At 45.2% G+C, this 13,561-nt stretch overlaps 1 protein-coding gene across 1 annotated transcript; it reads right to left on the minus strand.

The window, feature by feature from the left end:
- Window positions 1-1,361: 1,361 nt before the first annotated feature.
- Window positions 1,362-10,783, minus strand: LOC310869730 (G-protein coupled receptor family C group 5 member D). The gene is made up of 6 exons (XM_083780604.1): window positions 10,433-10,783; window positions 7,449-8,196; window positions 6,010-6,190; window positions 4,638-5,018; window positions 3,027-3,082; window positions 1,362-2,739 (listed from the first exon to the last, which is right to left on the minus strand). Exons 2-6 carry the CDS (start codon window positions 8,106-8,108, stop codon window positions 2,641-2,643), a joined length of 1,377 nt encoding a protein of 458 aa, XP_083636730.1. The 5' UTR covers window positions 8,109-8,196; window positions 10,433-10,783; the 3' UTR covers window positions 1,362-2,640.
- Window positions 10,784-13,561: the final 2,778 nt, after the last annotated feature.

Consider the following 13,561-nt stretch of genomic DNA (forward strand, 5'->3'; position numbering starts at 1 on the left):
ATGTGTTTTGCATAAAATCGTTTTTTTCATTTATTCATTCAAGTTTGGTTTATTCTCGAAATTACACTGAGTAATCAAACTCATTTTCAGTGTCGTCGAGTAATACAATATCATATAGAAAAAAATATCACAATACATCAGAAGATCAGGAAAAGAAAAAACAAAAGATATACATGTGAATTACATAAGGTTACAAATAAAAAGCTAAGACAAATTTCAAAACGATCTAAAAACAGTTAAATATTGTGGGGCTCTGTAAGCTCACCAAGGTTTTAAAACGACTCAAGGGAACCAATGTGGTCCGTTTCAATGTCGTTTGTTCAGGGCTAACTTTTGGTAACTTTTGGTACCTTGAATTTGGGGAAACCACTAGACCGGGTGTGGTAGGGCTCAGAGTCCCACTTCTGTAGTAGGCCTACAGAAAGTGTTAAGATTATGTTTTTATGTGGCCACACCCGCCAGTTCATTAAGTACGCCTGGTTTTCAGGTGGGCGGTGATGCATGTGAACTGAAGTCGCGCCCCCAGCTGCTGTTGTTGTATGTCAACGTACTGTAGGGGGAGGGGTTAGGGGAGGGGATGATATTGTGATGTCACCATATCTGGTGTATTTCGATTGATGGTCCTTTTGACACAAAGGCTTTCCGCTTCCAGGAAGAAACCAGAAATGCACAGGGAAGACATTATTTAAATATTCTAACCACGCCTGGGGGGTGTCTATTAGAGCAATGTTATATCCATAGCCACAACAGGAAAAAGTATAAACAACATGGCACTACATCTTTAAGGAAGGCTTGTCTTCTCTTCCTGCTCTCCCCTTCTGTGCAGCATTCCTTTACAACACTTTCCTCTCGTCACCCTTCATACAACATGCCTCTGCCTTCCTCTCGTCACCCTTCATACAACATGCCTCTGCCTTCCTCTCGTAACCCTTCATACAACATGCCTCTGCCTTCCTCTCATCACCCTTCATACAACATGCCTCTGCCTTCCTCTCGTCACCCTTCATACAACATGCCTCTGCCTTCCTCTCATCACCCTTCATACAACATGCCTCTGCCTTCCTCTCGTCACCCTTCATACAACATGCCTCTGCCTTCCTCTCGTCACCAGTGGTGGAAAAAAGTACTGCACATTCTTGACTTAAGTAGAAGTATCAATACTGCAATTTAGAACTACTTCGTTCCAAGTAAAAGTCCGGAATTCAAAATGTACTTGAGTAAAGGTATAAGACTATTGGAATCAAAAGGTACTTAAAGTAGGCCTACCAAAAGTAGAAAGCACTCACTATTTCAAGTTTTCAAATGTATAAAAACATTTGAAAATAGCAGATCTACAAGCTCACAATGTGTCGCATCGTGAGCTTGTGGATCGGCTATTTTCAAATTGCCGAAATGTATATAGGGCTGAAGTGTTTAATGTATGTTTTGTAATAATAATCAAAGTAACTAGTAGACAATATTTGCCTCTTGAGACTCAAGTACAAATGGCTCAAAATTGTACTTATATGTACAGTAGCCTACTTAAGTAAATGTTCCACCACTGTTCATACTTTACATGCCTCTGCTTTCCTCCTACTCTCGTCACCCTTCATACAATGCCTATCAGTTTGGCACCTTCAGAGTGATGGCTTCATGCTTCCTCCTCTGTCACACACACACACACACACACACACACACACACACACACACACACACACACACACACACACACACACTGCCTCGTCCTCAGAATGCATATCTCGCTTCTGACAGGCCAACGTTGGACTAATCCTGATTCTGACAGGCCAACGTTGGACTAATCCTGATTCTGACATGCCAATGTTGGACTAGCCTATATGGATTCTGACATGCCAATGTTGGACTAGCCTATATGGATTCTGACATGCCAACGTTAGGCTCTTATAGTCTATCTGTGGTGATACATCCTCAAGTACACAATGAGTACACAATGAGTGCCAGCATATATGGGAGATTTTACTCTGAAAAGCCCCGCCTTCCTTTCCCCCCCAAAACCGGTAGGCCTAGGCATAATGTTCCATTATTACCTCGCGATGATCACGCTAAAGTCTCTCTAGAAGCGTTAATATTCCAAGAAGTCAGAAATGAAGATGGAAGTATGCCCTTTTGGTCAAAACCATGGAGAGCTCCCTAGATTAGGAGAGACAAGGCATTCTTTCTGAGCCGTAAACAAGGAAGTGAACGGAAGCGCGCATGCACGAACAGCAAGGAGTATGGTGCAGAAGGAGAGGCCAAAAAAACTATAATTGTTTATCAATAAAAAGCGCTATGACATGTGTACACGTCAACTGGAACCAACGGTGTGATTAGATATGACGTCCTACAGTCTGAATGTTGATGTTTGTTTAAGTAGAGTATAGGCTAAGATGCCATTTTATTTCCTGAATATTCTAAACATTTTTATATTTGTACAACAACAAATGTAAGAGAGCTTTGTGCACATTTTGTAGCCAAGTATATTATTTACATTTATAGTGCATGAGTTGATTCTGCCTCTTGTTTGTCTTATGATTTGGTATTGTGCTATCAGTCAGTGCCGTGTGCGTGCGTGCGTGCGTGTGTGTGTGTGTGTGTGTGTGCGTGTGTGTGAGAGCGAGAGCAGATAGGAAAATGTGTGTGATCCTAATCAGAGATAGGGCGTCCATAGTATTCATCATAAGGTTCTGTGATGTTGGTGGTCTGGGGGCGAGGAATGGTGTAATCTTTGTCCGGGTCAATTTCCTAAACACAGGCACACACACACACACACACACACACACACACACACACACACACACACACACACACACACACACACACACACACACACACACACACACACACGCGCACGCGCACGCATTTATCGTGTTAGTGCAATTAACACAGTGATATATTGCATTTTCATTAACCTTCCAATATGCCTTATTATAGCCATAATTGCCTCCAGTTGCAAAAAAAAAGAAGAAGGTCATAGTCTTTAATTACTGACTGTATGGAGTTAGATTGGTTAATAATGGCTTATTACTCACTGTCATGGAGAATCCCGACTCATATGGTGATCGTAGAACTGGCTCAGCTCTCCTGCCTGTAGGCATGATGTAGTCAGTTAGTCATTGTGTTCATTACATACAGCGTTCACATGGATCTGAGTTCTGTAGGCATGATGTCAGTTAGTCATTGTGTTCATTACATACAGCGTTCACATGGATTCTGACTTATCATGTCGCCACAGTTGATTTCGGTCATTTGGATTCCATAGAAGCCACAACGTGTTTTCTCCCGTGAGTCTACAAGCTCACAACACGTTGCAGCACGACGTGTTGTGAGCTTGTAGATCGGCTATTTTCGGCAATTCGTTATTTTAAGATGAGAAGGCATTTAACTAGACACCAAACTAGTAATTGTTTTGTATATATATATATATAGAAGTGTATATTTATACGTCTCTAAATGTTCTGATGAATTGAACATGGTGGACTGATAAACAAGTGTATAATGCTTTATCAGTGTGTCGTCCACAGTAACAGCCTTGGTACCGAGTTGTGCTTTCAACATGTGAAATGTACTCATTCTGCAAACTGTTAATAAATACTTCAACCAATCAATCCGTAGTTTTAGAAGCATCTTCCAGAAACATGAATGGTCTCAAATGTCATAATGTCTTCAGCTTGTCGGCCTGAGTCATCAGCTCATTTCTTTTAGCCCATTCAGACCCTTAGGGGTTAACTGGGGACAGGGTCGGTCAGCACACTCTATAGTAGGGAGGACTATCACAACAAAACACTAAATAAGTGATATTTGGAATTAAGTGAAATCACTGAATAAGTGAATATACCTTTAACTTAAAGGAGAATTCCATACTTTCTTACCTTATTTGTAGTTGTTACGTCCCCACCAAAGAGGTCCAGGTGTTATTTTGTGCAAAAGCTCATTATTGGCTATTTCCCCTAATATAATCATAAGGGTTGGGTTTTTGTGCTAATTTGCTTGTTTCCATCGAAATAAGTAGTAAAGTGTGCCGCTTGGGATACTATTTACATTATGAAGAAAGGATATATACAATAGATTTTTGAGCGATGGAAATAAGCGAATTAGCACAACACCCCATAGCCCCATTCAATTCAATGCAATTCAATGGAATTAATTGAGGGCTTATATTAGGGGAAATAGCCAATAATGCGCTTTTGCACAAAATAACACCTGGAAGTCTTTGGTGGGGACGTAACAACTACAAATAAAGGTAAGAAAGCCTTCTAGTATGGAATTCTCCTTTAACACTGAATTATTATTTTACACTTGGTCAGTTGGTTGCATGCTGAAAATAGCAGATCAACAAGCTTGTAGCTGGGCTATTTTCAGCAAGTGTAAAACCAGTCATTACGACGGAATCAAGGCCCGCCAAGATACATTTTAGTCGACTAAATCAACTGTAGATTTAGTCGACTAAATATCATACGATTTTATTCGACTAAAACTAGACTCGCACTAAATCATTCCATGCAGATGACAAAAATGTGATTAAAGACTAAAATGAAAACGATTCAATAGAACTATACGACCAAAAAGCCAAAATCAAAATGTGCCGTCAAAACCGACGCTGATCTCCCCCCCTTTGCATGGTTCTCCATCCATCCTCTCACCTCTCCTGGGGTCGGCGGGGTCGTTCTCGAAGCTTCCGTTCTCCCTGCCTTCCTTCTTATGGCTGGCCTGCAGTCCCGGCATGTCGGTGTTGGGGCTGGTCCAGCCGCCGAAGCTCAGCGGACCGCCCCCCTCCATGCTGCCCTTGCGCTCGCCGCGGCAGAGGAAGGCCACCTGGGCCACGCCGTGGCCCAGCAGCAGCACCCAGCCGTTGGCCACCAGCGCCACGCTCAGCACGGGGTCGTCCCAGCCGGGCCGCCGGCCCATCTCGGCGTTGCCGCGCGTCAGCAGGGCGATCCACGTCGTCCAGATGGCGGCCGAGAGCAGCAGCGTGACGCAGAGCAGCGCGGCCTGCGCCTGGCCCTGCCGGTGGGAGCCGCCGCCTGTGCCCAGAGCCATAGGGTATAGGACAGAGTTATATACAACATTGAGGGGGCAGAAAACTGATGTTCATGCAGCCTGGAGAGTGACAAGCTGTTGGAAATACATTGCTTTCAACGAGGGCGGCGAAAGTAAGCGCTATTTTAGCTATGTGCAACATGGCAACTGTTTTAAAGTATTGTACAGTGACAACTAAAGTACTCTGTAATGTTTATGTTGTGATATTACTATTAAAGCTAAAGCTACTTTCATTAAAGCTGGGCTGTTGCCTATAAGTCCAGTGCATTCTGCCGACTTCCGGTCAAGGACTTGGACACTGTTCGCTATGCTCTTCGCCAATAGAAGTCTATGTAGAAGAGCCGCCAATGGACTGCATGGCCCCATGAAGTGAACGGAGTTGTCGTAACTCTGTCTTACTCTATGACTCCGACGCCTGCGTTGTGTGTGTGTGTGCAGTGGGTGGGGGGGGAAAAGTACTACATTGTTTTTACTTTATGTAAAAGTATCGATGCTGCGATGTAGAACTATATGCCGTTAAAGTAAAAGTATCCTGGAAATTTTAAATGTACTTGAGTAAAAAGTACAAATGTATTGGTGTCAAAATGTACTTAAAAGTACCAAAAGTAAAAGTGCTCATTATGCAGAATGTCTCATTGCACAAGTTTTCACACATACAAAATCTTTTGAAAATAGCAGATCTACAAGCTCACAATGCGTCGCATCGCTTGTACCGTAGATATAATTTCAGAGCGAACGTTTTAAACTCAAATCTTTGCTTCTGGGGCGGTCCCTGGAACAACATGTTTTCAGATTGGGGGTCGGCGGCCAATATGATTTCTGGGGGTCCATAATTTTGAGAACCACCGATATAGAAATAATAGGGAATTTCCCCCGAAAACTGTCATGTATATGATTCCGAAGACATTTCGTAGAATCTGCTCTAAGGTCTAAATGGGTTGTAATAACACCACTACCACCGCTCTAGCCGCTGACCTGTGTAGCTGTAGCTGTAGGTGAAACAGGAGCGGCAGAGGTTTCGGAGGGAGAGGAGCGCGCCCAGCGCCAGCAGGAAGAGCACGTAGATGAGCAGCATGACGAACTCGCCCTGGCTGTACGCGCAGGGCCTGGCGTCCCGCACCAGCACGATGAGCAGCCACTCCACGGCGATCACCACCTGGACGCGTTTGGGATCGATTGAATAGGTTTCTTAACCCATTCTGACCTGAGATCAGATTCTAAAAATGTCAGTCGTTCTTCGATTTTTTCAAAAATAGCAGACCTACAAGCTCGTATCGCGCCACTCGGTGGCGCGATATGAGCTTGTAGATCTGCTATTTTTCAATAGATAAAGCATAACATGATGCTAACACCAAAATGGGTGCCCGGTCAGAATGGGTTAAAGGTTTAATTCATCATGGCATTAAATTTCATTTATTCTCATTTTTCGGTTTTGTGACCTGAATTACACGCCCCGCACATAACCTGAACTTTGAACATTCAGTGGATTTGTCTGTGGTCTAGGGGTTTTTCTCTGTGTTTTCTGAAGCCTTTTGAGCTGCAATGAAAACAGGGCAAAACAGTGAAAACAGTGACATCTGCTGGCAGATTCATATGTGATATTATGGGATTTGTTGACTGTGAGCAGGAAAATCAGAGCACTTGTTTGAGCCAGAAAACCCCCCGACCACAGAAAATTATTGAATGTTAAAAGTCCAGGTGGTTTGGGTGCACTTGAGCTCAGAAAAAATAAAATAAGAAAAATGACAAAAAGCATTTTTTTTTATGTCACAATAAAAATCACACCCGTGTAATCTCATTCCGGCCAGTCACAATTTGCGTCCTGACTTTTTTCCGTCTTCACTTTAACCTTCAACGTTTGTGTTTACACAAACCCGAAAAGCTGTGCAGTGGGGCTATAGCGCTCCTCAAACACAACTACAGAGCACAGTCAAACACTGGGTCTGAGCACACTTTAGATTCCATGCGCGGACAGAAGAAGCTGTGTTTTGCGTCATTTCCGTTTTTTTTAGACAGCTGGTGGATGGAAAAGAAGCTCCACCCACGCGACTGAAAAATCGTGAAAATGTGGCGCAAATCTTTGAATGTATATTCTTTCAGAGAACGTTTTTAACTAAAATCTTTGCTTCTGGGGGCGTCCCTGGAACGACATATCTTCAGATGGGGGGGGTCCACGGCCAAATATACATTTCTTGACATGAAATATTGAGCACCACTGATACAGAAAAATAAGGTTTTTCAGAAAACTGTCAGGATTTTGAAGCCAATTTCAAAATGTCGACGTCGGGCCTAAAAGCTGCAAGTGAACTGCATTTTTTAGGGGGGGGGGGGTTGATGATCAGGGCATTCCACGCCTTGGTGGCCGTGCTGTTTATAGAATCAGGAGAATCTACTAATTCTTATTTCTTTTTTACCTGCACCACGAAGAGCCCCAGGGCCAGCGCGGGCTCGCCCCAGCCCCGCGCCGTGGCGAAGCCCAGCAGGGCCAGGCCGCGCGACGCCAGGCAGCCGAACGCCAGGGAGAACAGCACGCCGAACAGGAAGAGCCGCGTGGGGCAGGTCATCGGCCCGAGGCGCACGATGAAGGCGAAGGTGACGGCGAAGACCCCCGCCGTGGCCAGCAGGAACAGGCACACGGAGGCCGCCGTGCCGCCGAAGCCCCCGCGCTGGCGGCGACGCGTGGCCGACGCGCAGACCCACAGCGTCCAGGAGAGGAGGCCCAGCAGGAGGCCGGCGCTCACCAGGAAGCCCAGCGAGGCCAGGCTCTCCAGGACGATGCCCCACGCCGCCCGCCGGTCGCACAGGTAGGTGAAGGCGGGGTCCAGCCCCGCCCCGCAGCCCGGCACGGCGTGGGAAACGTTCGAGGAAGTGTTGTTGTTGTTGATGGACGCGGCGGGCGTGTCTGTGGGTGAGGCCGCCGCCGCAGTGGTGGGGATGGTGATGTCGGCGGTGGTGTCGTTGGCGGTGGTGTCGTTGGCGGTTGTGCCGGTAGCCCGTGTCTGGTGGCAGACTTTAAGCAATAGGAGGAGGAGGGGAAGGCATTTATAATGCTTTTGGGACGGAAAGGCCCCCATCCTTGTTTTGGTAATCCCGCTTTAGGATTACGTTCAGGCTTGTCCTCTTAAAGCTGCTCCTGTGGTGCGGCAGGTCGTCCTCGTTGCCCTGAAACAAGCAGCATATGGAAACGTCGTGTCTCACATGGATCTTTGATATATAGCTTTGCTCGCAGTGTTGATTTCATCAAAACTATGACGAGAAATGTTCGTCGACTACCTTTTTGAGTGGTGCATGACCACTCCAAGGAACAGCAATGTCCGTGTTCACCTATACCTATGTGTTGGACTATGTTGTAAAATGACTTGGGTCTTTTTCTTATACGTATACTGTCCATTAATTTAGTTTCCAATTTGTTTTCGTCGTGTTAGTCGATGAAATCAACAGTGCGCGGGAGTGTGTGGGGAGAGCGATATGGACAGGCTCACTATAGAGAACAGACTGAGTGACAACACGATACTGTAGAGCAGGGGTGGGCAACTGGCGGCCCGGGGCCCTCAGGTTAATGTCAGAATACTGATATAATATTGGTTTCAGCTGTTACCAATTCCACAACATGCAAACATGACCCGCTTTAATTACTTCAGTCTAAATTAGTAGCTCATTGCTCAACACAAGTATAATTAAAGACATTTGAAATTACGTAAAAATGTAAATTTTCAGGATTCCAATAAAAAAATAGCAAAAATCCAAGATTTCAATTTGAATATAGCAAAAATAGCCGATCTACAAGCTCAAAACGCGTCACAGCGCCATTTATTACTGCTACGACAGTAATATATGGCCCTATAGGGAGTGAGTGTGGAAGTGGCCCTCTCCATTGTCAAAGTAGCCCACCGCTGCTGTATAGCATGGGGGCGAAAGGCATGGGATGCAGAGCGAGGATTTGAGCCAGGAGAGGAGAGGAGAGGAGAGGAGAGGAGAGGAGAGGAGAGGAGAGGAGAGGAGAGGAGAGGAGAGGAGAGGAGAGGAGAGGAGAGGAGAGGAGAGGAGAGGAGAGGAGAGGAGAGGAGAGGAGAGGAGAGGAGAGGAGAGGAGAGGAGAGGAGAGGAGAGTGTTTGAACAAGCCAGAACAAGGGAGAGAACAGCAGTGAGCAAGAGCTAACAAGGAAGGAATAACGAGTAACAAGGAGGTGAATTTGGGACACAGCTATAGGCAGCGTAAAGACAACATATAAGTGTTGCCTGTTACATGAAGCTATATATGCTTAACACCAGGAAAGAGGCAGATATACAGATAAAGACTAGAGTGACCCTGCATGGCAGAAACATACTGTATGGACGTAGTGACCAGTACACAGATTGGAAGGGGGGGGGGGGGGGTGGAGGGGGAGAGAGATAGAGAGAGGGGGGGGGGGGGAAGAGAGAGAGAGAGAGAGGCCACAGATATGCACTCCTGATACCTGATTGTCACTTCCTCTAGCTCATAACAGAGCCCTTGTTTCTGTGTCAGAGATCCAATAGATGACATTTAAGAGGCTTATCAAATGGGTAAATATGGCCCCGGCCCAGAAATTAACCCTTGGGCCAGTTGTGTGTGTTTAAATAGTAGGTCAGGAGAGCGCAGTATACGTATACAGGGGTTAAAAAAGATGTGTGACTCAAGTGCGGCTATAGTGTTTGTTTGTTTTTTGTTTTTTTATATAAATGTACAAGGCACATACTGTGATTTGAATAGCAGATTAGAATAATGTATATAGCAGATTAGAATAATGTATAATGTGAAAGACAAATCAAAACATATATTCACGGGGGTTGTTTTTTTTACTTTCTAACTTAAATCCCGGCCTTTGATTATAGGCTCCACATTTGGTTGTCGATTACATTAAGTGGAATTAGAGCTTTACCGTTCACATCACCTTACACTGCAAGGCCAAACCACGTAACCATTATGGTTCGTGCCCAAATTATTACAGTAATAAAGAACCACAAGCATTACACAACTTATATTACAGTACTACACACTACTACTGTGTAGTTCACGTCAACTTCACGCCAACACATCCATCGCCCAGACAGTAGACTTGACTAAGGCCTGATATATACTCGGTTGCATGCTGGGTGTCGTACATCAAAAAATGGCAGATCTACAAGCTCACACATGTCAATCTGCGACACATTGCATGCTTCTATATTCCCTGGAACTACATATTTTGAGATGGGGGTCCACAGCCAAATGCAGATAACTCTGGGGGTCCTTGACATGAAAAAAGGTTGAGCACCAGTGATACCTATAAATAATAGATTTATCAGAAAACTGTAAGGATTTTGAAGACTTTTCTTTTTCCTAAAGTCCTAAATCAGTCCTAAAAAATGTCTTAAGCTTATATAAAAGGTGACATACCTTCCGTCCTGGGGGAGGTATAAGTTGACACACCGCTTCTTCCACTGCTTCCACTTGCTTTCTTCAGAGCGCGTCTTAAAAGTTTTACCAATAAGTTCTCCCGATAAAACTCTGATCAGTCGTCGAGGCATCAAAGGCCACTCCCGTGAGAGTGTAGCCAGCCATGTGCCCTATGATCCCCTGTCTCCAGGATGTGCCCATTATCTCTCGGTGAGCTCCGAAGGTAAGCGGAAGAGCGCAAACGAGGAGGAAAAGAAAAACGGCGCATGCAGAGCGCAGAGATTTGAGCCAATGGGCGTTGATGCGAGAGGAGAGGATTGTTTTCACTTCTCTCTCAGATTTACATCAACAGGTGAGCCTACTGCATCCCCCCAAGCCCCCCCCCCCCCCTCCTCCTCCTCCTCCGCTCCCTTTCAGTCCCTCACCCTCTCTCTGTCTCTCTCTCTTTCTCTCTCTGTCTCTCTGTGTTTGTGCCTCTCTCTCCCTTTCTCTTTTTCTCTTGGAAGGTTCTCGGAAGGTATAGGTGGGGCTCAAAGACCTGGAGGCAATGACAAGGCGCACGCACACATGCACGCATGCACGCACGCACGCACGCACGCGCAGGTGTGGGGAGGGGGCTTGAGAGAAAGGAGAGAAACGCCCTGATTTGTTTGACTCCCATTTCCCATAACCTCCCACATGCAGTCACTACTATAGTGCATCATTGCCTAATCATAATCTTCTGTGTCATAGTGACGGTATATCAAAACACACATTTTGTCACGCAGTACATTTTTGAGATGGGTTGAAAATCTAACTGAAACTGAACTCGATCTGTAAAACGATATACTGTGCCTGTTCAGCCCCATATTAGAGCCCCCCCCCCCCCCCCCCCAAGGTTGACTTGGAGAATAGGGAGTGGAGATTAGAATGCCTGACTCAGCCTATTGTCACCAACACTATACACAAGTCACGTCGACCGGTAGTCACAGTAGTTCACTGCACGGTGAGCTGTTTGCCGTCTGCATGACGGCCCACCCATGGAAACAGTGTGCGGAGCCCCCGGAGGAATTAAGCGTTGCGTCAGGAGTGGAGAATGCCTCGCACTGATCCTCCTTGCATGTCTGTACGCGACACTTCGGCTCTTGTCCGTACAGGCACGGGAGTTTACAGGGTGTGTTTATTCAGTCAAAAGGGTGTGTATAGGGAATGATGGTTGTAGGAGAGAGGGAATAATCAGGGACTATAGTGGACAAGAGGTCCAGTATAAGTCATTTTACACTTGTAGTGAGCTATTTTCAGCAAGTGTAAAATCAGCCATTACGGCAGCATCAAGGCCCGCCAAAATACATTTTAGTCGACTGAATCAACTGTAGATTTAGTCGACTAAAATCTTATGATATTTAGTCACTAAACACTAAAACATTACAGGTGACTAAAATGTGACTGAAACTAAATGAGAACTATTGAAGAGACTATATGAAAACAACACTGGTGTGCACTGAGAATAACAGCCGGAGGTAGGGGTGGATATGCTGTTCAACTAAATAATTTACAACAGGCTTTTCTTGGAGCCTGGAGGGGAGAGTGTAATGTTATATTACTGTATGTGCCATGCACATATTCCTCTCGTTCTGTAAAAGTGTGTCAGGGGCATTAAAAGAGCTTGTGCGATGCTTAACATTAGTGAGAATCCAAGCATGCGTATACTGGTCAGGTGTCACGATTTTAAAGAAATCCCGGAGGCGTCGCATACTGTATATTCATGATTCACACAATGTTTTCTGGGTAGTATTATTAACTGGATAGAGGAGTCTTTGTGCAGATTGCTCAGCCAATGGGAGTTTTTTTTTTCAGTTGATATTAGATCATCAGTGTTATCCGTGGGAATAACCCCATAGCAACCAGCTTTGATTTGTTTTGTCATGTCTTTATTTGGGAGTGATTCAATTTGCTGATTGAGTGAGTCGACAGATTTTGAACTGGACGTCCCCAATGCATCAGTGGATGTGTCTATATGAAGTGAATGTCCAACTGATGAGAAAATTGAGTCGTCACATGTCGTTTATTATTATCTATTCTCTGCTGCTAAGCAGAAGCCTGGAGGCAGAGATTATGTTTCTGTCTCTGTGCGTGCGTGCATGTGTGCGTGCATGTGTGCGTGCGACGTGCGTGTGTGTGTGTGGGGGGGGGGGGGGGGGGGGGACTTTGACTATTTTACAGGGGCCAGTTTTGAATTGCAGCCGTCCGTAGGTGCTCTTTGAGAGCTGTTTTGAAGGAGTATAGGGATTCACATGTATTTTTGCCTGTTGGCATTCCACATTTCAGTGGCATTGGAGCGAAATTAATTTAAAGGAACCCCCCTTGGTAACAAGATCTGCACAAGAACACACACTACAGTGGGGGGGGGGGGGGGGGGGGGCATGCAACAGGCCAACAGCACGTGCACCAAGGCCCGCCCCCACTCGATCATGATTGGAGGAAGGCCCCTCTCCTCATCCTGATTGGATGAGGGCTATAGTGGCCTCCATGAGGCAAAAGCGAAACCTATAGGAACTCCTTATATGGTCAGCACACTCTACAGTAGTGAGTGATATTTTAATTTAGTGAAATCACTGAATGTACCTTTAATCACAGACAGTTCAAGCCCTTTTTAATTCACAGAGTGCAGGTAAAACATGACACGGTTCCGATGTATCGGTCACATGTTCGTCAGTGGTGCTCAACCTTTTCCATGTACAGAATTATCTGTAATTGGCCGCAGACCCCCATCTGAAAATATGTGGTTCCAGGAAGGGACCCCCCCCCCCCAGAAGCAAAGATTTTAGTTAAAACGTTCATTGTGAAATAATATATTCAAAGATTTGCGCCACATTTTAAAGAATATCAGATCTACAAGCTCGGCTATATGAGCTTATGAGCTTGTAGATCTGCTATGTTTCAATAGATAAAGGTTTAAAACACCAAAATTCCCGCCCAGAGTGGTTTTAAGTACACACATGGTGCAGGGGCAGGCCCTTCAATTAACCAATGTCACACATGGCCAGCAGTAATTGATTCATAGGCTACATATATGTTTCACGTGGAACATTCAAGTATAGAGACTTATCCAGATGAGAATTTAAGTGTGCATTTAGACTATAAATACAT

Source organism: Protomyctophum parallelum, assembly GCF_964188405.1.
Source record: "Protomyctophum parallelum genome assembly, chromosome: 13".
Lineage (NCBI taxonomy): Eukaryota > Metazoa > Chordata > Actinopteri > Myctophiformes > Myctophidae > Protomyctophum > Protomyctophum parallelum.

What these genes read in the sequence shown, in the direction of transcription:
- LOC310869730 (XM_083780604.1), bottom strand. Translation starts at nt 8,108, where the DNA reads ATGGGGGCCTTTCCGTCCCAAAAGCATTATAAATGCCTTCCCCTCCTC. An exon ending in TGGGGCTCTTCGTGGTGCAG is followed by an intron (nt 6,191 to 7,448) that starts GTAAAAAAGAAA and finishes AAACGCGTCCAG; the next exon opens with GTGGTGATCGCCGTGGAGTG. An exon ending in CTACAGCTACAGCTACACAG is followed by an intron (nt 5,019 to 6,009) that starts GTCAGCGGCTAG and finishes CTCTGGGCACAG; the next exon opens with GCGGCGGCTCCCACCGGCAG.